Consider the following 21647-nt stretch of genomic DNA (forward strand, 5'->3'; position numbering starts at 1 on the left):
TTAGACGCCGCACCTCCCATCGACCCGAGTTCCCACTAGAGTACCCCATTAGACGCCGCATCTCCCATCGACTCGAGGTCCCAATAGAGTACCCCATTAGACGCCGCATCTCCCATCGACCCGAGTTCTCAATAGAGTACCCCATTAGACGCCGCATCTCCCATCGACCCGAGTTCCCAATAGAGTACCCCATTAGACGCCGCACCTCCCATCGACCCGAGCTCCCAATAGACTACTTCAATAGACACCGCACCTCCCATCGACTCGAGTTCCCAATAGAGTACCCCATTAGACGCCGCATCTCCCATCGACCCGAGTTCCCAATAGAGTACCCCATTAGACGCCTCATCTCCCATCGACCCGAGTTCCCAATAGAGTACCCCATTAGACGCCGCACCTCCCATCGACCCGTGTTCCTAATAGACTACTTCAATAGACACCGCACCTCCCATCGACTCGAGGTCCCAATAGAGTACATCAATAGACGCCGCACCTCCCATCGACTCGAGTTCTCAATAGAGTACATCAATAGACGCCGCACCTCCCATCGACTCGAGTTCCCAATAGAGTACATCAATAGACGCCGCACCTCCCATCGACTCGAGTTCTCAATAGAGTACCCCATTAGACGCCGCACCTCCCATCGACTCGAGGTCCCAATAGAGTACATCAATAGACGCCGCACCTCCCATCGACTCGAGTTCTCAATAGAGTACATCAATAGACGCCGCACCTCCCATCGACTCGAGTTCCCAATAGAGTACATCAATAGACGCCGCACCTCCCATCGACTCGAGTTCTCAATAGAGTACCTCAATAGACGCTGAACCTCCAATACACCCCAGTTTTCAATAGACGTTGGTACACCAATAAACAGATATCGGACCGCTATTGGTCTCGAGCGTCCACTAGAATCCGGATCAAAACTAAATTGCAAAGAAAAAGGACTCGTTTCTCAAGCATGCCTCGTCAAAAGCAAATTGAGTGAGCAACCGGGTCGAGTATGCAGCAAATTAACGTCGGGTCATTATAATATCATAGTCAATACGCTACTTCCCTTCCCTGTTACCTTGTCCCCATATTTTAATTTGCATATTTTAATGTCTCTTTGTCTCTAGTACCAACGTATCCACGGTCTTATCGACGATGTCAATGACAAGTGATGTTCTACAGATTTTATACATTTGACCACAGCAGAAATCTACCGAGAATGACGACGAAAACAGAAAAGAATGTAACGAAAAAACAACAAGACAACTGTATTTGACCTTATCACTTCCTGAGACTGAAATACACTAAAACACATAATCTTTTATCACTAAGCAAGATAAAGGTTAATGCTTCTGTCTGATTATCATATATCTGGTACAAAGTGTGCCAACGGCTGCGTCCTTGTAAAATCGTACTACCAACAATATCCATCTACCGGAATAGCAAATAGTGCTTAGCACCCAATTTGTCATCCCTGCCATTGCCAATCATTACCTACAGCGCCTTGTAGAGTGACAATCAAACACCTATTACTGGTCATCCCTTCCATCGTTCTGATCAGGCTGTCATCTGCCCCACGTGAGCGACAGGGCCACACGAGTGCATGTCGTTACGTGCCAGGTGCTACTGAATCTTCCTCAGCCCAAGTTCCGACGCTGTTTCAACGTAAATATTTCAATCAACCCACTGGTGGTTTTATATCCACCAGCAACTGCAGCTGCAGGAGGGTCGATATATGTTTACAACTTCGATAATCACTCACTGATTCACGTACGCGCTGGGACTTAATTATTCAGCATTTCAACTGAAATTAAGCAGTGTTTTCTTCGGTTACCCTTAATGATATTTCTGTGTAGATAAGCTGTATGTGTCAGTATTTGACAATTGCTGACTAGCTGAGAAGGGGAAGTCGAGTGTGGCGTCATTTCGTCCTTGACGTAACGTCAGGGTATTGACGAGTGTGCGCCAACTGCACCAACCCAGACGGACATGGATTGACTTATTGTTGGATATTTGGTGAGTTCTGGGCATATACTGTGGCATGTTATCAACATATCGTGATCCACAGTTACCATCAAAATATGGGATTTAAAACTTATGTAATGTGAAACCCCGTAAGATCGAAGTCCTGGGGACCATTAAAATATCTCGTCGTATCCGTAAATTCGATACAAGCGGAGTGCCGACGTTGCACCACGATGCCTACTCTGCCAGGATTATAAAGTTGCGTCGTCTTCATCTGTATATATGATATATAAAGTTCGAATTAACAAGGTTTCACTGTAGACACAACGGAGTTAACTGTGTACATGGCGATAAAATGATACATTATCTCGCAACGTCCTATGGTAAAGTTATTGGCTGCGTCTTCGTCATGTGAAGTTTTACAAGTTAATTATTCACGTTAACGAGCCCCAGAACAGGTGAGGGCGCTATTTCATTACATTATTGAAATTTTATTGTAATTATGCATCTTTGATCTTATTTGAAAGACTCGCAGGTCTTCGAGGCATCCATATTCGCATATTGGAACCGAGCTGAAGCAATATGCAAAGGCCATCAAGAACCATCGCTCACGAAATCAAAGTGAAAGTAAGCGATGACATCAGGTGTTGACCACAAGGTTGAGCACCTGCCACTACTTAATATTAGTTTATCACATTATTCGCCTTTGCATATTAACGTTATTAATAGTTTAAACGTATTTCATTCTCATGAAAAGGATTGGGTACAAGTTATCACAACTTGGAACGCCCTCTCCCATAGATTTACATGAGTGCAAATTTACAATTAATACATCAAATGACAGAAAGGAAAGAAATAGAGAAACGTATGTACATAAACATTGCTCACTCGATCCTTTTAAGTTTTAACAGAAGTATAGCTTGATAAACCAGTTACCATTCTTGATGCTTCCAGTTGGAGTCACTCTGCCCTTTGTTCAACCGTCCCAAACTTCACATGCATATTCAAATCGTGATGTAATAAACAATACATAAATCTTGTTCAACACACTGCGACTGAGCATAAAGCTTTCTGAAAGAATCATCTTTGGTGTAGTTTTAATAATTGAGTCAATATGACATGACCACTTGCCTGACAATATGACTCCCAGATGTTTGTGTTTTAACATTTTCAATGTTTTCATTATCCTAAACTAATTTCGATGCGGCTCTTTTGAGGAAACATTAATTGATTTTGTTTTGCCGGAATCAGCCAGTCTTGAGCTCATTCATAAATTTTGTTTAAATTGGTATTCATAGTAGTTTCTATTCATTCAGTGTTATTGGATGATATGCCGAGGGATATGTCGTCGGCAACTATCTTGTTGAACAGTTTAATTTCTCAGTAATATCATTGATGTACACAGGGAACAGGAAACGGCCTAGTACCGATCCCTGTGGCACATCAGCTTTAGCAGATGATCGTTTACCCCATAACATGACAATTTATATATTAGCCCACTGTGCCAAACGCCTTTGAAATATCACAGAATACCATACAATATAACTCTTTGTTATCGACTGCTTTGAACACTTGATTATAATAATTATTATAATTCCACGAGTTGGTGGACGGTCGAGTGACCAGCTTCGAATCCGGATTGGTATTTGTGCAGCAACGAGTTCTCATGAAAATAATTGTGCAAGTGCTTGAATATAACTCGTTCGAATACTTTTCCGATACAACTTATCACAGATATTGGACTATAATTTGAGGATAGTGTTGGATCACCTTTCTCGAAAAGTGGCATTTACTTGAGCTTATTCCATTGACCGTGATATGTACGCGTTCTCAATGAGATATAAGATAACAGACATAAGACTTCACTTAAAGATGCCACAGCATATTTTAGAATTTTACGACTTATACGATCTGCCCCGAAGATTTATTCAAAGGGAGGGACTATATTATATCACTTATTTCATACACGTTTATTCTCAATGTGCTTAATGTTTTATCTGTACGTTTTTAGCATTTGGCAATCTCGTCTTACTTTCATCAACATCTGCTATGGATGAAAAATATATTTTTTAACTCATTAGCTTTATCTAAATCTGAGTATATATTTGGGGTCTCGTCTGTAACATACCTGCGCATAGGGGGAGTAAATGATGTCTTACCTGTAGTTTTCACTAAATATAGAAGATTGGTTTTCTGCGTATAATTCTCTAACGAAATTGTCTAAATTGGAGTAGAACATTTCCTTTGCATAATATTTCAAATTATTTACTTTATTACTTTGTTGTCTATACAACGTTCTGTCCTTGTCTTTGTTTGTTTTTCTTTATCCTATTCACCTCTTCCATAACATCATATATATCTAGAAAATGATGATTTGGTTGATAGATGTGTTTTCACTGATATATACGTGCCCCTATGATCACTATCTATATTATGAAAAGCAATCACTCCAGAATCATCAACAGAAACATCTCCACTTTCAGTTATCGGATCTAGTAAAGTACTCGTTGTTTTAGAAATTCGAGTAGGTTCATTTTTCAAACGGTGTAATTTTGTTCTGTCTAACAAACCATTAATATGACGATTTCTCGCAGACAAAAGATTTTCATTAACATCTCCTACAATCACTAAATTACATGTATATCGAGCCCATTATCAATACTGTCGTCTAGGCGATTCCAGAAATTATTCTTATCATACTATGGTCTGTACACGAACCCCAATATGAATGATTTAGTGAATGTCTGTATTCACATAGTTTCATCAAGAACATTTTCTAATACATCTTTTATATGCGAACGTTTCATGTACATAAACGATTACCCCTTTCCCAAATGCATTTCTATCTTTTCTTATTGGTTCATGGTAGTTTTGCCATCGATACGCATCATTATTGACTGTATCATCCAAATGCGTTTCAGTGAAACAAACGACGTGAAAGTCGGAACAATACTCACATAGAAAATTTAACTTATTGCGTACACTTCTTGTGTTGAGGTGAAATACTAACACAGATTTCTCGTGCTGGTCTTTTTCACGGTTCAGTGAGCCCGGGTTGAGCTCCATGTCCCCGGCAACCTATACATACACGAATAGCAATAAAACAACATTCGTATAGCCCGCTTTTGTTTGTAAAATACAGAGATATAGAATAAATGCACATGCTTTCCCCTCTGTAAGGTATAGATACCTATCAATACATATCGTACGTGAATAACGTCTATGAGTCAGAATTGCATAAAATACGTCGATGTTGCACTTTAGTGTGTATAAACTATGGTGGAAGGTGATCTCGCACACAGCGCATAGGCCACGGATAAGGTGAAGGCAAGCTCGACTCCTGAGAGTTTCTGGGGGGACGGCCGTGCCCTACATTGTACAACGAAGACACATGTGATGGCTCCGTTCACCAAGCAGTGGCTGTGTATCCGATAAAATAGAGCCGATGGGAATAGAGCCAAACTTGGAGCCAAACTTGGAGCCAAACTTGCAGCTTGGCTTGTATGGTCCCTATGGAGCTGAGAGCGCAAAATGAAGCAAACTGGTCCATTGACCAGGTTAATAACATGACGCTATGAGCATTTGTTGTGCGGAACGTACACAACATACATACATGTCACATTTACTTTACATACGTGATTAACAGTCAAGTATAATCTTTAAGGTATCCAATACTTCGATGTTGAGCAATGGCACCAGGAATAATGGTAATTACCAGTGATGCCAGAATCATCCAGAAGTATTCGTGAGATCTATCTGAGAACTGATAGAAAAAATGCAATCCCCTACACTGAAATCTCGTTTACTCGAACTGCTTGACGTTTAAAGAATGTAATTGTAGGATTCTTGCAGAAATAATGGCCATATATCGACACTCCGCTTTTTTCGAATTACGTATAGGGAAATGCATTTGTTATGGTTCCTACGACTTCGAGTTTTCGCCTGATACAACGAACACTATGAAATTTTATTGTCCGGAAGATCTTGAACGATCCTGTGTCTTGATATTAACACTCCGCTTGTCTCCAGCCACGGATAACTCGATAACACCATGGATAACACCAGTGGAATTCCAGTTAATGTGTTTTTTCTGTATGTTCAAACGCCTTAATTTCACCATAATAATTGCGTTAGGTATGACGAGTGGAATAGCAATCGATGAGTTTTAACACAAATGTTGAAAACACTCATTAGGAAGTATAAAATCATCAATACCCACTAATTTCATATAATAGCTGATGAGATCGATAACTGAGTGTCGGGGCTAGTGACGCGTTTAAACTGAAACATGCCATCATCCAACTCCATAAAAGGACTCGTATATAAAGCCACTATCTGGTAGTTATAACGACGGATCGTCAATTCAACCACATGCTTATAGATAAATAAATCAGAACATGCAGGAAACAATCCAAAATTAACAATAGCTTACTTTTACATCTTTTAAGAGAAGTTATGATACATTCTAAAGATAAGGACTACTATCACATCTAAGGAAAACAACTTCAATGTATCTTTGAAACGTATTTATAGGTGTGTCATAATTAAAAAAATACCTTAATAATGTGATTAGCGTGCATTTTTTCCATCAAAGACAACTCATGGCGGGAGTTGGACTTTGTTACATATCTCAACCAGACTCTTTGATATCGTTCACAGGGAAACGAAATTACGCGACCAAAATAACTTTAAGACTTAACTGATTCTAGTTGCCGGCCTGAAGGATAAACAATCTACTAGGCACTTTCAGCGGGATATACCGCGACCTCATCTCAAACGATGTCAAAACGATATTAAAACAGCGTTTCTGCCTTTTCTGCCTTGAGGGATTAGGTTGTGAAATCAAACATTGCGACAAATGTAAAAATGGTAAATTAAGCTTTTGAAGACAGTTTGTTTGGCGCAGTGTATGTGAAGACAGCAACACAATGCAGTGTAATTGCTGACACCATATGGAGTAGGTAAGTGTTTATCTGTCTGGAAAAAAACCCTTCTTGCCAACTGTATATACAGTTGCTAGTGTTCCTTCCCACACATCAAGTGATTGTTAGAAAACTATTACTCTAGGAAGACGACCTTCACGTCGATTGAAAAGCCACTGTTTGTGTTGATACTCTCGAAGAGAAATGGCGATGTGCTTCATTTCAGTACATCTGGCTTTTGTAAGGTATAAAATCTCGTGGCATGAAAGCTATGAATATTTTATCGGCAAAGGCTGCTTTTATGTAGAGGTGAGCATGCCGTAGAATAAGTCTCGATTTACAAAATGAAATGTTTCAGGGAATATGTTCATTTGCTAATACTAACCGAACCGATCTACAACGAAATATTTTTGTCCATGATAAGATAAGATATTTTTGTCTTTTGATAAGAAGTACACATTAACCTTTTGAAACATACCTAATAATGATACGGAGTTTAGTATTCGGGATGTTTTTTATACCTGTAGGAACACTATACGTTCAGTCGAATTTCGACAACTTCGCCGTCCTATAGAACTGTGGCATAAATGGACGTTACTTTAAATACAGATCCAAGGAAAACAAGCGAATGACTTGGATTTGACGCCCTTCGAGCATCATTCCAAGCGTTATTAAGACAGGATCCACCAACAATAGAGCACTATAGCTCACCTGAAATATGAAGTTATAATGGCGGCCCTGTTTAAAGTCGGGATGGAATTCTGTGAGCAAGTCTAAAAGACACCACAACTTGCATTATTCTTACATCTCAGTAGTCATTGTAGTATGAGAGGAGATGTAAAACGACAAACGAACAAAGCGCTACGAATATGTAAATGTGAGCTAAAAATAGGCTTCACATACTTGTTCGTGTCTCTTAATCCACCCCACAACCACAAAAGTACTCCATCACCTCCAAAAAGACACAAATGTGGTGACTGGTGGCAAATGTTTCAATCAGCAATTCGTCATAACACCATACAATTTGGAATTTGGACATATTCCATTGTCCTTGGGAACTTCACAAAGGATATCCACGGAGTTAAAAAAAATATTACGCATTATATCATAATTAAAGACAGAGAATATAAAAGATTCTGAAACTATTAGAAAATACTATGAATTGAAAACACATCACGGTATACATAATTTCTATCATATTATTTTGAAGTGGCATATCCCATTATGTTTGTCCTTGATGGTAAATACACCATTAGGTCCTAAACCTGATCCCGCTTTCAAAGACACGGTTAAGTACTATATATAATACACCATGAACTCTCTTTTGTACTCTTCAACAAGCCATGTCAACATCCACTTCCATCCACGGAGTGCCGATGCTCCTTCAAGTGCAGAAGAGCGTGTGACGCGAGTCCCCCGACAACCAGCCGGGGGCGGCTATTGAGAGCACAGCCACAAGCCTTGGATCTACTACAGGTCAGCTAGAAATAAATAGCAAGACTATTTTCATAAACTGCTCAAATTATCGAATAATTCTTCAAATAAACAGTTGTGTTGAAAGCGAGGGCGACAGGGCAATATTTACTTATGCTAAGAAGTTCAATATATATTGAGCCTCTCGCTGAGAGTCCCCCATAGCGGGAACAGATCGATAAAAAGGAAAATTGGCTTCCGTGGTTACAGTAAAATCAGTTGGTGCTAAAAATAGGCGGAATCGACCAAACAGAAGAGTTAAATATGGCCGAAGTTAAGAATTCTCTGCCGGCACTTCAAATTTAACGGATGATTGCAAGAAAACCATGATTGGTTAGCAATATGTGTAGGGACTACAGCAGGTGTCCTCCTCCGTCTCTCCCACCACAGTGGTACCCGTGGGTCTATGGATGTAGGTAAAACACGTGTGTTGTTGTCCAGGGAGGTGTGATTCACGCCCTCTCTGTGCCCTCAGAACCATCACTGCCTCAGCTAACACAGACTTCAGCAGTCATGCAGGTCGCTCGCTTACTCTCTCGTTACAAATCACCACATCTCACCTTGTGGCCGTGTGTTACCTACATCCTGTTGATTCGCTAGACGGAGTTATGTTTAAACATGACTGAATTACGATACAAGGGATTCCAAACAATGAAATGAAGTCTCATTTATTTAAAGATGAAAAATATGACCATATTAGGATAATTGCATCGCATTGTTTGAAGATCGTGATGATTTTGTAATCATACGTTATTCGCCCCTTGTAGCCCGTCTCCACCACTTACAAATATTCTATATGAGTATTTCAAAGCGTAAGTATTTTCAACACGGCCTTTTTAACAGTAACTCACCAAAAAGTTGGTGTAAAATGTCAATGATATATTATTAACGCAACGGTTACATATAACTATGAGTGGTGACATTTGCCCCATAACTGGTTTCAATGTCATATGATCGTAATCATTTAAGTCGCATCTACGATGCCATAAACGGCCAGATCCTGTACAAAACTACGCTACATTATATCTAATGTTTGATGAACTCCACTTACCATTGTCTCGGTCAACAAGCAGTCAGTCAATATGACAGTAGCTTTCAAGTTAATAACAACGAAATGAATCCGTTTGAAGCTGCATCCTCCACTCTCCCATTGACATACATGGCTGACATTCATACCATGACGTGCTCTTGCCAAATTTGCATTGCTAGCAACACAATCATTCGTTATTAGCCTCATCTCATCGTTTTCGCGGCCTCTGTATGGGATCATATCGCTTTGTGGCAATTCCCGCCTCTGTTGTGTATATTGGGTACTAATCTATTAGATCTCGTCCATAGTAGGGATGACGTGGATACCCAACTACGTCCCACTGTTCATGTATGTCGTAATACGAGACCAAAATGGTCTGAGGGTAAGACAGATTGTGTGGTCTGGTTGTGTTTATCATTTGCTGGTTTGGCTGATCTTGATTCGGTTACTTACAGAGAGCCTGACATAGCATTAATATAGCTGACTGCAACATTCCTTATTCCTTCACCAGATACCAGAGACATCTCGAAATGTATTTAACAGAACAAACTACCCCGTAATAAAGAATGTCATGCAATATGAACGTTAGCTTGTTATAAAGGGGACGATAGATAAACATTGAAAAGAACGGAGTTCGAGACTCGGATGTATTCGAGATATACAATCACGAGATTACGAGTGAATCGTACAGCGTTACCGCGTTAGTGTGGACATTGTTTAGGTGGAAAGTCAGCCTTCTCAAGACTTTCGTATTTAAACATATTTACATATACAAATGATCGGTACTTACATATACGTCTTTGTTGGAAAGGCATCATTGGATTAACGGGGTCTGTATAAACACGAATGCCCCGACTATTGGCATCTTGAGTATTCGGACTATTTCCCCGGCCCATCAGGTACTTGGAGAGAATCGATGCATTGCCAAATGCCTATGTAGAGAGGTACATATTCTCTATGGTTATTACAAACGCATTCTGTTCCGTCTTAGCCACGTGATTTATGTGACTTATGTAAGACTTGGCGTCGGGGTATGACGTTGCAATCCACAGTGTGGGATGGCAAGCAGACAAAGTGTCGGCGTGGAAATTCCTGACACAGTAACGGTACTAAGCGACGGTTTGTTTACAGCTTCTTAAAAGAGGCAGTGTCTTGAGTGCCCGTCGCCAACTAACAACGACTCCTCCGTATGACGCAGCAGTCTCGTGCCATATGGGTGTTGCTCTACGGTTCCAGTGCTAAATCGTAAAATTACTCCCCGGAAGCAGCGTCTTCTACGCTCTAGTTAGCATCGGTTGTGGGGTAAAATTTTCCAATAAATATGCTAGTAAATATAACTTTAGTAATGCCTTTGAGCAAGGTTACAAATATAATGCTTCTATCTGAAAATGACATGCAACAAATCCATGTGATATTTGTTTGGCATGTAAACATGGAAATCACATAATAATGCACACTATGTCCATTATTAGGCCCGGGTTATACATGGTACTAAGCTAATATAGAACTTGTTGCATTCAGGTTTATAAGGCCAGTCAACAAGCAAATGGAGGATTAATGTGATATCGTATTGTTGTTCTTCTGACTATGAAAAGGGTCAATCAAACCTGTGTGTATGAGTGATGGTCGTGACAATAAAACTCAACATAGTATATTTTAATGAAAGAGCGTATTATATCACGGTATTCCAAACTACCACGCTCTGTGATATTAAGGTACATGTCACGGAGAAGTATTACAATCTCCGACACATTCTCCCACATATCAACATGAAAATGTAATAAAACATGCGTCCAATGATTCAGCCGACTCGAGGAATCAGGTCAGCAGATTTAGGGCTGATGACTCACAATCTGAGGCGAAGAGGACCCTCCCAGAATTACATGAACACCCAGAGGATGGATACAGCAGCTAGGCGGCACCAAAAAATCCCGGGGTGAGCCAGTTGCTCGACGAGGGGACCTGTATTTAGCCTCGGGGTGAGCCAGTTGCTCGATGTGGAGACCTGTGTATACACCGAGCCCATTGACAACATCCTACATCCTATCGTGCGTCTTCTGATTGCGACCAGATGTACATTAGGACTCCACACATAGATAAAACAAGGTCTTACTCATACCACGCCCACTTCAACCACATGTCAGTTCCAGCCTGCTATCACATCAGTTTTATTGCTGCTATGGGAATAACCTTTCTCTTGTTTCCACGGACAGAATACAATCAATATATGTATATACATATCACCTCTGTTTGCTTTGGGGACATTTAAATTTAATATCCATGGGTTTAATCCTCATCTTCATACATACATTGCAACGTCAATGCCGGATATACATGTTAACGGCAACGTCATTGTCATGGATACATCCCAACGTCAACGTCATAGTATGATTTTAATGCCAACATCAATGACATAGAACGTTTTAATGTTAATGACAGACTAGTTTAAAAATCAATGGCATGGATACATTAAAACATCATTGTCAAAGACAATAACAATCAAGTTTGTATTTTTGTGTTATTCATGTCTTTCTTTCTTTGTTTATTGTTTAACGCCGCACTCAACAATATTCCAACTATTTGACGGCGGTCTGTAAATAATCGAGTCTGGACCAGACAATCCAGTGATTGACATCGTGAGCAACGTAATTGGGATCGATGACATGCATCAACCAAGACAGCGAGCCTGACCACTTGATCCCGTTAGTCGCCTCTTACGACAAGCATAGTCGCCTTTTACGGCAAGCATGGGTTGCTGAAGAACTATTCTACCCCGGATCTTCACGGAATGTAATTCATGTAGTCGCATGTAATATTGAAGACCATTGTACAGAAGAGTGATATAAAATTGACGTTGTAGGCCATTGCCTTTGTTGTTACACTTGCAAATAATCCATCCAGTGCGTTTTAAAATATCTCGCTACAAATGTTCCACCTGATATGAATATAAAGGTTCTAACATGTATTAATGACAATGCGCCGCCGCTTACCACCATCAACCCAGACATAAATTCCGACTGTGGCAAAGTCAATAACCTAGTGATGCAGACCGCAGCCGTTTGACACTGTTAAAGGAAATACGAATTGATTTTCTTAAAGTCTCGCTGACCACAGTTGCAGTGAATCTCACGACGTTTCATCTGTTATTTTAACATCACACATATAATTATATGTTCCTCATCATTTTACACAAAATTGACGAAGACGCCAGCATAAGCGCTTGTCTCTCCCCGAAAATTCCCCGAGTTATGTAAGCGGCACAGGTACTAAAACCCCTGTAACGTGATCCGTTGCTATCAGTTAATTAAAGTGAACCTATTTGCAGTCACCCTGTAGCCTAACATCGCATTCCCCTTCCAATAACCTACAGAACTTGAGTCAAGGGGACATGACCGACACAGCCCTCCTGACATCCGACCTCTCGTGGCGCGGACACTGTGATGGTCATTCCTGCGTTTTTCTCGGGCCCAGTTCGTTCGACAGACCTTCCTTGACCTTCGTCCCAATCCCTGGGAGCTGCAGGGGTCCCCAACCACTAAAACCAAATTAACTCTGACCTCCTCCACGACAGGGAGAACAGCATTAATATCGTCTGTCGATTGAACTCAGTCCAATGGTAACCGGTCAATAGCCTACATGAAACACCTCGGTTTGATCGGAAAGTAGACACCAGACAAGAAAGGCTGGATTTAGACAAAATACGTGCTAAATCAGTTGGCAGGGTGGAAATGACGATTTAAAAAAGCGTAGTGATAAAAACATTGTCTTTTGGTGCGTTTAAAAGACATTAATATCGCCAAAGGAACGCCATAGGAATAAGACGACATGCGGCTGAATCAAGATTGGCAATATATATCAAACTGACGTTTCTGATTAAGTACTGATTCTTACCTTTCTGAATAAACAGGCATACTGCAAGAACAAGCACACACGCCGAGGTAAGCCATTTCTTCGCTGACTCCATTTTCGCTCCTACAGAAATGTCAAAGTAGTACACATCCGGGCATCTAATTAGTGATCTCGGCAGCTGGAACGCTTGATTGCAAACACATCATAGTGCGATCCTAGCAGAGAATTGCAGATGCACACTAGAAACAACCACCGTCTGTCTCACACGCTGCCACAACATGCGAGTATGTCCTCCAGCGCTGACACCGCGCGTTCCGCTCACTCCTCGCACGCTCACGCTCTCCACTACCACGAGAGTCCAACTACCTCCAATGGCGGCCCGCTACTAGCAACATGAGAGACTCGGCTGATATCGAGCGTTAGCGGTTCTGCAGAACGTAATAAGCAGAGAGACCCAACAACTACTGGAGACTGGTGAAACTGCCTAATGGCATTGGCACGAAGGAAGATATAGCAGGCAGCGGTCATCTGGGGCACGGAGACGGCGGACCAATCTTTAATTGTCACTCGCGAGAGGGCTGATCTCTTTGCACTGATTAGAGTTGATGAAATTGACCAGAAGCGGTTTTTGATATTTTTAGACATACATGTTTCCAATATTTGTTTTAGCTGTATTTTTGAAATTTAAACTATGTGAGACATTGCAGAATGATAATTCGTCCAAATGAACCAAGATTAACAAGCGCGTTAACTCAGTGATACATGGTAGGTCAAGGGTGGCGCCATTAGGCAGAAGAGGATCAATTCTATCCCAGCTAAGACCACACATGTCCTTGTAGTAGGAGATCTTTGGTCTCACCAAACCCTTCATGTGCTTGTTGTTGGCAAATATGGTCACTTATTGTAACAAACATCGTGGATCTTTGATGTCATGATTTTTTTGTCGGTTAACCCATCAAGCAAACTCAACCAGATGTGGTGGCTGCATCATTGTTACGGGGAACCATGTTTGTTCAATCGTTTAAGTGCTCTCTGGGATTTTTTAGGTGTTCAGGGTTGTTGGTGTTCATATTTTCGTTCTTAGTGTTCTCCGTGTTGGTCTTCTTCTTATAACACTCAGGTCCCGTGAAGAACAGGTCTTCTTCAACCCATGCTTGCCGTAAAAGGCGACGATGCTTGCCGTAAGAGGCGACTAACGGTCAGACTCGCTTACTTGGTTGATGCATGTCAATCACTTGATTGTCTGATCCAGACTCGATTATTTCCAGACCGTCGTCACGTAGCTGGAATATTACGGAGTGCGGCGGTAAACAACTAACAAACAAAACGAAACAATTATACTCCGAATCTTCTAAATGTTCTGTGCGTCTTCTTATTACCGGTATCCTCACCATTTTCTCCTTACGTTTTGATGGGTGTTTTATATTATACGCTTGGTCTGCGCAGTGTCTTGTGGGTCTTCTCAATATACCCGAGTCGTCTTCACTCCGGGTCTGCTTTGTGTTCTGTTTGTCTTCTTACTAATCTTCGTGTCTTCTGACAGTCCTCTAGGTCTTCTAAGTGTACTTGTTGTTTGTCTTCTCGCTTGTCTTATGGTCGTCATTTTTACACTCAAGTCTTCCAAGTGCTCTGTTTGCCTTACAGTACTCCGGCTCTTCTAAGTGTACTAGTTGTTTGTCTTCTCGCTAGTCCGAGGGTCGCCTTTTTTACACTCAAGTCTTCCAAGTGTTATGTTTATCTTCTTACAGTTGTCCGACAGGGTCTTCGAGAAGTGTTCTTTCTAGTTCTCGTCCGCCTCCGTTGTCTAGTGGATAGAGCGTCTGCTCGGAGAGCAGAATGTCGGCAGTTCGATCCGCGTTCGAGGTAAAAAATGTTTTTGTTGTTACCCTGCTTGACGCTCGGCAATAAGGGGATAAAACAAGGACTGGTTGAGTCGAAGTCTGCGTGGGGCCCTATAAAACCTACATAAGACACACACACACACACACACACACACACACACACACACACACACACACACACACACACACACACACACACACACACACACACACACACACACACACACACATGACACCAAGCTATATGATGAAACAATCTTGAACGCGTCATTAAACCTTATTTTACTTCACCATCGTACTACGCTACGTGACTTCTTACTATACTTCAGGCCTTCTAAGTGCCTTGTTTGTCACCTGCTAGTCTATGGGGTTTCGTACAGCACTCCGGGTCTTCTTCGTGTATTCTTCTTCACCTGAACTAGAAATAAAGGAGACAAGTGAGGCCGACTCATCTGTTTCATATTTAGATCGATGCATAAAGATTCAAAGTGACAAAACACTCTTCACACGACTGTATGACAAGAGGGATGACGTCAACTTCCCAATATTCCTTTGGTCTTTGGTGTTTTGAGGCATAATCGAGTATGCTCGTTCTACCAACACGAAGATTCAAGTCCTGTGCAAAGATTTCCAAACAGTTAATGGCAGACAAGTTGGGAACATCTTTCAAAAAAAATATGTCCGATTGAATTCACTGTTTTGACTTGTACCACATGTTCCCGTGTTTTTTTCTGCTGAACAATTGACTTGCCTTGGCACCTTGTGTTTGTGACGGGTGCCACCCATGTTTCAGGATACGCTGACCTTTTCGCCAACACGTGGTGTCATAATAAACACATGCTCATGATACAGTCGGAATCGTACAATTGACTGCGTTTAGCCGAAATGTCTTATGAATATGGAAAGGGTTTTGTCACTTAAATTTCTACACTCTTGGTGCCCTGTTTGATGTTTTACTATTTTACGGGTCTCTTTTCTACACCCGGGTCTTCTTATTGCCCAGTTTTATCTTCATACTATTTTACGGGTCTTCCGACAGAACTCCGGCTCATCTCATTGTGTGTTTTGTCTTCTTACTATTTCAGGGGTCTTCTGACAGCACTCCTGCTCTTCTAATTGTCCATTGTCTTTTTTACTACTTTAGGGGGGTTCTGACGTCTTCTACGTGTCCCGTTTGTCTTCGTACTATTCTACGCGTCTTCTGACAGTACTCCGGGTCTTCTAAGTGTCCATTTTGTCTTCGTACTATTTCAGGGGTCTTCTGACAGTCATCGGGCTCTTCTAAGTGTCCATTTTGTCTTCTTACTACTTCAGGGGTCTTCTGACAGTCATCGGGCTCTTCTAAGTGTCCATTTTGTCTTCTTACTACTTCAGGGGTCTTCTGACAGTCATCGGGCTCTTCTAAGTGTCCATTTTGTCTTCTTACTACTTCAGGGGTCTTCTGACAGTCATCGGGCTCTTCTATGTGTCCATTTTGTCTTCTTACTATTCTGCGCGTCGTCTGATTGTCCCGGAGAGAGTAGAGCCCCGCCGGCGAGAAATTAGAAACCGATCATTGAATATTTAGCTGTTTTTATATCCCGACGGCATTGACTGGTTGTAATCTGTCTCCCAGACCCTAGAGAATAAATTAAAAAAGGAGTCCAACTCGAACTAGAATGATTTGGTAAGTCTATATTGCCTCAGCTCTAGGAAATTAAGGATTATTCTGGGTTCCATTTGGATATGTTTTGCTTTTTTAAATTTTGTAGATATATATTTTTTACATAAGATAACTTGTTTCTGGGACTAAAAGTCAGTCTAGACTGTTTGGTTCGCACTCCGTTACCTACAGCCGCCGTGGTATAGCTGTATTAGACATCGGCGTAAAACTATATTCACACACATATGTGAATGGCAAAGGGTAGTGACAATGGGTATGGGAAAAACCTCAGGAATGTTACACAATAGGATGTTGCACAATACTCGCGTTTGCTGACAGGGAAATTCAAGACAGGCAATTTCAGTGATCCCACCTGAAGTGATACTGCAGTAATAGATCACCCGTTTAAGTGCAACACAGTTAAATAGTTAATGGGATGATTCATGCAAACATATAAATAAACCAGTCCTGTAACTGATAAATAACGCAGAGTTTAGTGTAATGAAAATGTTGTTGCGAATAATAGACCTCATGGAATATTTACAGTTAATTATTGACGACATTAGCTGGCGTCTATGCAAAACTCTTTCTGTAATTAAACGGATGTCAGGAGAAAAGGTTGAAACGTTTTCCCAGTAAACATGTCATTCGGGAAGACTTAATCAGCTTGAATTGTCGGTGTTAAAAACCTTTATCTATTACTTAAACCATCTCGACTTGAGCTGGGAGCATGAAGCAACCTGCTTATATTTATATAATTAGTTACACTGAAGCATAAGAAGGCGATCTATTTTAGGACTTGGTCCTGTGAACAGTACACAGGACACACATTAGACTAAGTGAAGCAACGTTGGCAACGCGTAGGTCGAAGGGTGACACCGGGTGCAAGACTCCTGAGAGCGTCCAGGACTTCGGTCCTGCCCCACACTGAACATCCTCGATCTCACCCACCCCTTCCCCGCGTGTGCTATTGCTGCAATTATCAGTCCGTAACAACCATTCCTCGTACGTGCAAATTTTTAAAATAATATTGACATATTTTGTCATAAACGGTTTGACGAAGTAATCAATTTAATTTTTGCAGTACGAAATGCTTGATTGATATATTAAGGGAGAATGACGAATCCCCATTTGTTTATGATAACTCTTTAGGTTTAACACAATATTATCACCTGTGGCGAGTGTTTGGAAGCTTCTATCTCTGGTACCCTTTAAGCCTCAGCTAAAAATAAACATCAGTTTCGTAACAGTTGCTTTTCACATAAATCACGTTTTCAGTCAATTTAGAAGGCGCAAAGCTCTTCATCAACGAGGCTGCCTATAGAACCAGTGGTGCAAGTCAGGCCACTGTACGGAGGATAGAGAAACGAGCCCTAGACCCTGTGGGGAAATGTCTACAGTCATTATCCAAGGCAAGTTTTGACATATTACGCGGAGTGAACACACGCGGTGCGAGGAGATAGCTCCCCATCATCAACATGTTTAGATTCAAGATTAGAAAAATGTTTTCATAGTCAATTCTGTATGGAGAGCATATGTGCGTATGTGCCTCTTAAAATATCTGCCAACCATTTGTAAGTAGGACTTGTCTTGCTTGAGTGTCATCCTCCACAATCAGGGTGTGTTTATCTGAGTTTGAAATCATTAAAGAATCTATTTTTGTTGAATCTTAACACTCGGTAGTTGTTAGCAAAGTCCACACAAACGAAGAATATAATTCATAAAACTTGTTCAAGTATTTATTGTTTGTCAACTACTCACGCCCCTCTCATCAACGCCCGAAGAACCTTTCACTCAAGGATCATAAACATTTGATAATAGTGTTTATATGTGAATAATATGTCATCGCTGTAAAATGTAGAGGTACGCGTGACTCATTTAACTATGAATATGAGTTTTATATATTATGATACTTGTCATGCGGTCAATCGAATATTTGTTGAGCTATCCGTAGCTCGAGTCCCCTGAAGATCCGAGGTAGAATAGGTCTTCAGCAACCCATGCTTGCTGTAAAAGGCGACTATGCTTGTCGTAAGAGGCGACGAACGGAATCGTGTGGTCAGGCTTGGTTGATGCATGTCATCAAACCCAATTGCGTGGATCGATGCTTATGATGTTAATCACAGGATTGTCTGGTCCAGACACGATTATTTACAGTGCTGAGTGCTGTGTTAAACAACAAACCAACCAACCAACCAACCGTAGCTCGGGAAAAGCGGAGCGAAAACGGAAGGCCACCGGGACGATAAGGATTCTGTTTGGGCCATAAAGTTACATCATTACAAATGTCATTACAAAAACGGGGTTGGAAGTTTTACTCTCCAGATATTCAATGCCAGACGTGGTAGGTTCACTGTTCACTGTAATTATCCACTGGCGTGTTCTTACATTTGCTTAGTGCAAATCGATGTAACAAATCAATTCGCATCATATATTAACCTCCTTTAACCCAGCAAGCATTCCAAGTTACTTTTACCATTCTATTTTTTATACTTACACAACTTTGCCTATAGTCATTTTTTCAGTGTGATGTCAATGTAATCATACTCACTTGTTTTCTAAATGATGAACAATGTCTTCCCGAAGATGTAATCAAAACAAAATGAAACCTGAAAACATTAAAAACTGAAAATTACTTTTATTGAGGAAAATAAACAAAAAGCTGTCTTTTGCAGAGACATTACAAATGCATACATTGTGAACAAAAAAAAAATGATATAAAAAAGGTTTGCCTTTGCCTTAAATTGGCGGGTCCCAGAAATGTCATTCCTAATGTCAAGATGAGTTCAGAGTGACACTGCTCAGTAACGTGTATTGGATATGTGCAGAAATCACTGAATGGGCCCTCAGACACTGAATTGTAAGTTGTGACAAACGCTGCCACTCGTGATGTAAAGCAGCATCCAGTTCTACTACAGTATGGCCTGGGGGTCTCTACGTCGGATTTGCCGCCAAGAATGTCCCACGGGTGCTCCATGGGATTAAGATCCGGGCTTCAAGGAGACCACGGCCGCGGCTCGTGACCTGTGTCACTATCGTCCATGTACATAGGTTGTGAAAGTGAGGAACCACGTATGAATACCTTTGTCCGTGTAGGGTACCACGTACAGTGACCAGATCGAATTTATAGTCGTATTAAATGGCACCCAATATCATAATTGATCCACCAGTGAATGGAACTAGTTATTTTAAATGTTTTTCTGTCTCCAAACTTGAACCCGTCCATCCAAAACATGCAATAACACCCTGCACTCGTTCGAAAAATGAACTTTGAGCCAGAAAGCCAGATTCCAAAGTCTCCGTGCTCTACATCACTGAAGACGTTCATTGATGTGTCGATCAGTTAATAATGGCCGTTTAACTGGTCTGCGAGCATGGTGACCTGCCACCTTGAGACGGTTTCTTACCGTTCCTACAGATAGCCTCCTGTGAGTATTCCACTGAATTCTAAGACTTATGGTCTTTTCAAAGGGAACACGTCGTACAAGTCTGAGAAATGCTCTGATTTCTCTTACTGATGTTACGCTGGGTCGTCCTGATCTTTGTTGATCCTGCACATCATTGGTAAGAGCTCGTTTTGTGGTGAAAGACTAATAACAGCATGGTGATACCCTAACTGTCTACCGATGGCCCTGTGAAACATCCCAATGTTTATAATGTCAACTGTGGTCCATCTTTCACCTACAGACACTGGACAAACGTCTGTGTCTGTTTTGATGAAGATATGGCCTGTACCAAATTACCTGAAGAAAGTTGAGTGTGCCCCGCCTTGATCACCACGTGCACCGTGCAGCAAGCACTACACACTGGAGCTGTGGGATAACTATCGAAATCTCTGTATGGTAGACAGTTTTTTGTTTCACTTTTTAAATGGCATTGTTGGAGACTCTAGTGTAGATGGTGCTTAACTGTTTGTTTTTGAGTGTACCTGAGCTAAAATTCAAGACTACATTTTAAGACTATGGGCCGAAAAAATGGTTATTATTAAATGTTTTAGTATGGTGCATCGATATATTCTTATGTCTTGACACTAATAGCCAGGTATCATACACGTACAAAGGAAGCTCCTATCTGTGCAGTAAACTGAACAGATATATAACCCATGCAAAAAATACTATCAGCTGTGCAGGTTTATCCAACAGCAACACGTACACTATGCAACTATCTGTGAGGGATGCTATACACGCACGGCTCGTCTATAGCATTACCATTACTTCCAATAAAACAGAATCTTTATAATGCTTCTCTGTTTGGGTGGCCGTTATCAGTCCTCATCCAAACCTTCGTGGACGGTAATCAGCAATAACTGCATTTGTGAGCGAGGACTCCGCTTGTACTATAGTTATATCACGGCGTGTCAGCTTAACGTTCTGGTGACCATTGGTTAAAACCAGAAATCTCGGGTATGGCCTTGACATAAGAAGGATTTTTATCAGGTCGAAAATAAAATTCAAACCCACGATTAATGGATCTTGATAGATAATGGTTATTGCATCTGATGGGATTATGATCTATATTTAAGTAAACTGACCTTGTCATATGCGGACACAGTGGCACCTCTTTAACTCGAACTACATTATTATCATGTGAGTGAATGAGTATGGTTTTACGCCGCTTTTAGCAATATTCCAGGAATATCACGGCGGGGGACACCTGAAATGGGCTTTACACATTGTACCCATGTGGGGAATCGAACCTGGGTCTTCGGCTTGACGAATGAACAAATGAGCCAATACGCTACCCCACCGCCCTTATCATCATGTAGATGATGTTACTGTATGTTCACCTTCATCCTTATTAAACACTAATATCTGTATTCTACTGGTCTCGAACTAGCGATATTTATCCAGAGGTCCCCAGGAATACGGAATAAAGAGGTTTTATGTCAAGGTAGTATGGTAAATACTTCGTCAACCTGTAGCACTACATACAAT

General features: G+C 41.1%; 1 protein-coding gene across 1 annotated transcript in view; it reads right to left on the reverse strand.

Annotated features, from left to right (window-relative positions):
• The window catches only part of LOC139468106 (UPAR/Ly6 domain-containing protein crok-like), a 31721-nt gene extending 18104 nt beyond the window's left edge, over window positions 1-13617 (reverse strand). The window contains exon 1 of the mRNA XM_071249840.1: window positions 13273-13617. Within this exon, the coding sequence (XP_071105941.1) occupies window positions 13273-13345 (73 nt within the window). The 5' untranslated portion in view covers window positions 13346-13617. The remainder of the gene's footprint in view (window positions 1-13272) is intronic.
• Between the last annotated feature and the right edge of the window lie 8030 nt (window positions 13618-21647).

Source organism: Haliotis cracherodii, unplaced genomic scaffold (assembly GCF_022045235.1).
Source record: "Haliotis cracherodii isolate W230 unplaced genomic scaffold, xgHalCrac1.p SCAF_2, whole genome shotgun sequence".
Classification (NCBI taxonomy): Eukaryota; Metazoa; Mollusca; class Gastropoda; order Lepetellida; family Haliotidae; genus Haliotis; species Haliotis cracherodii.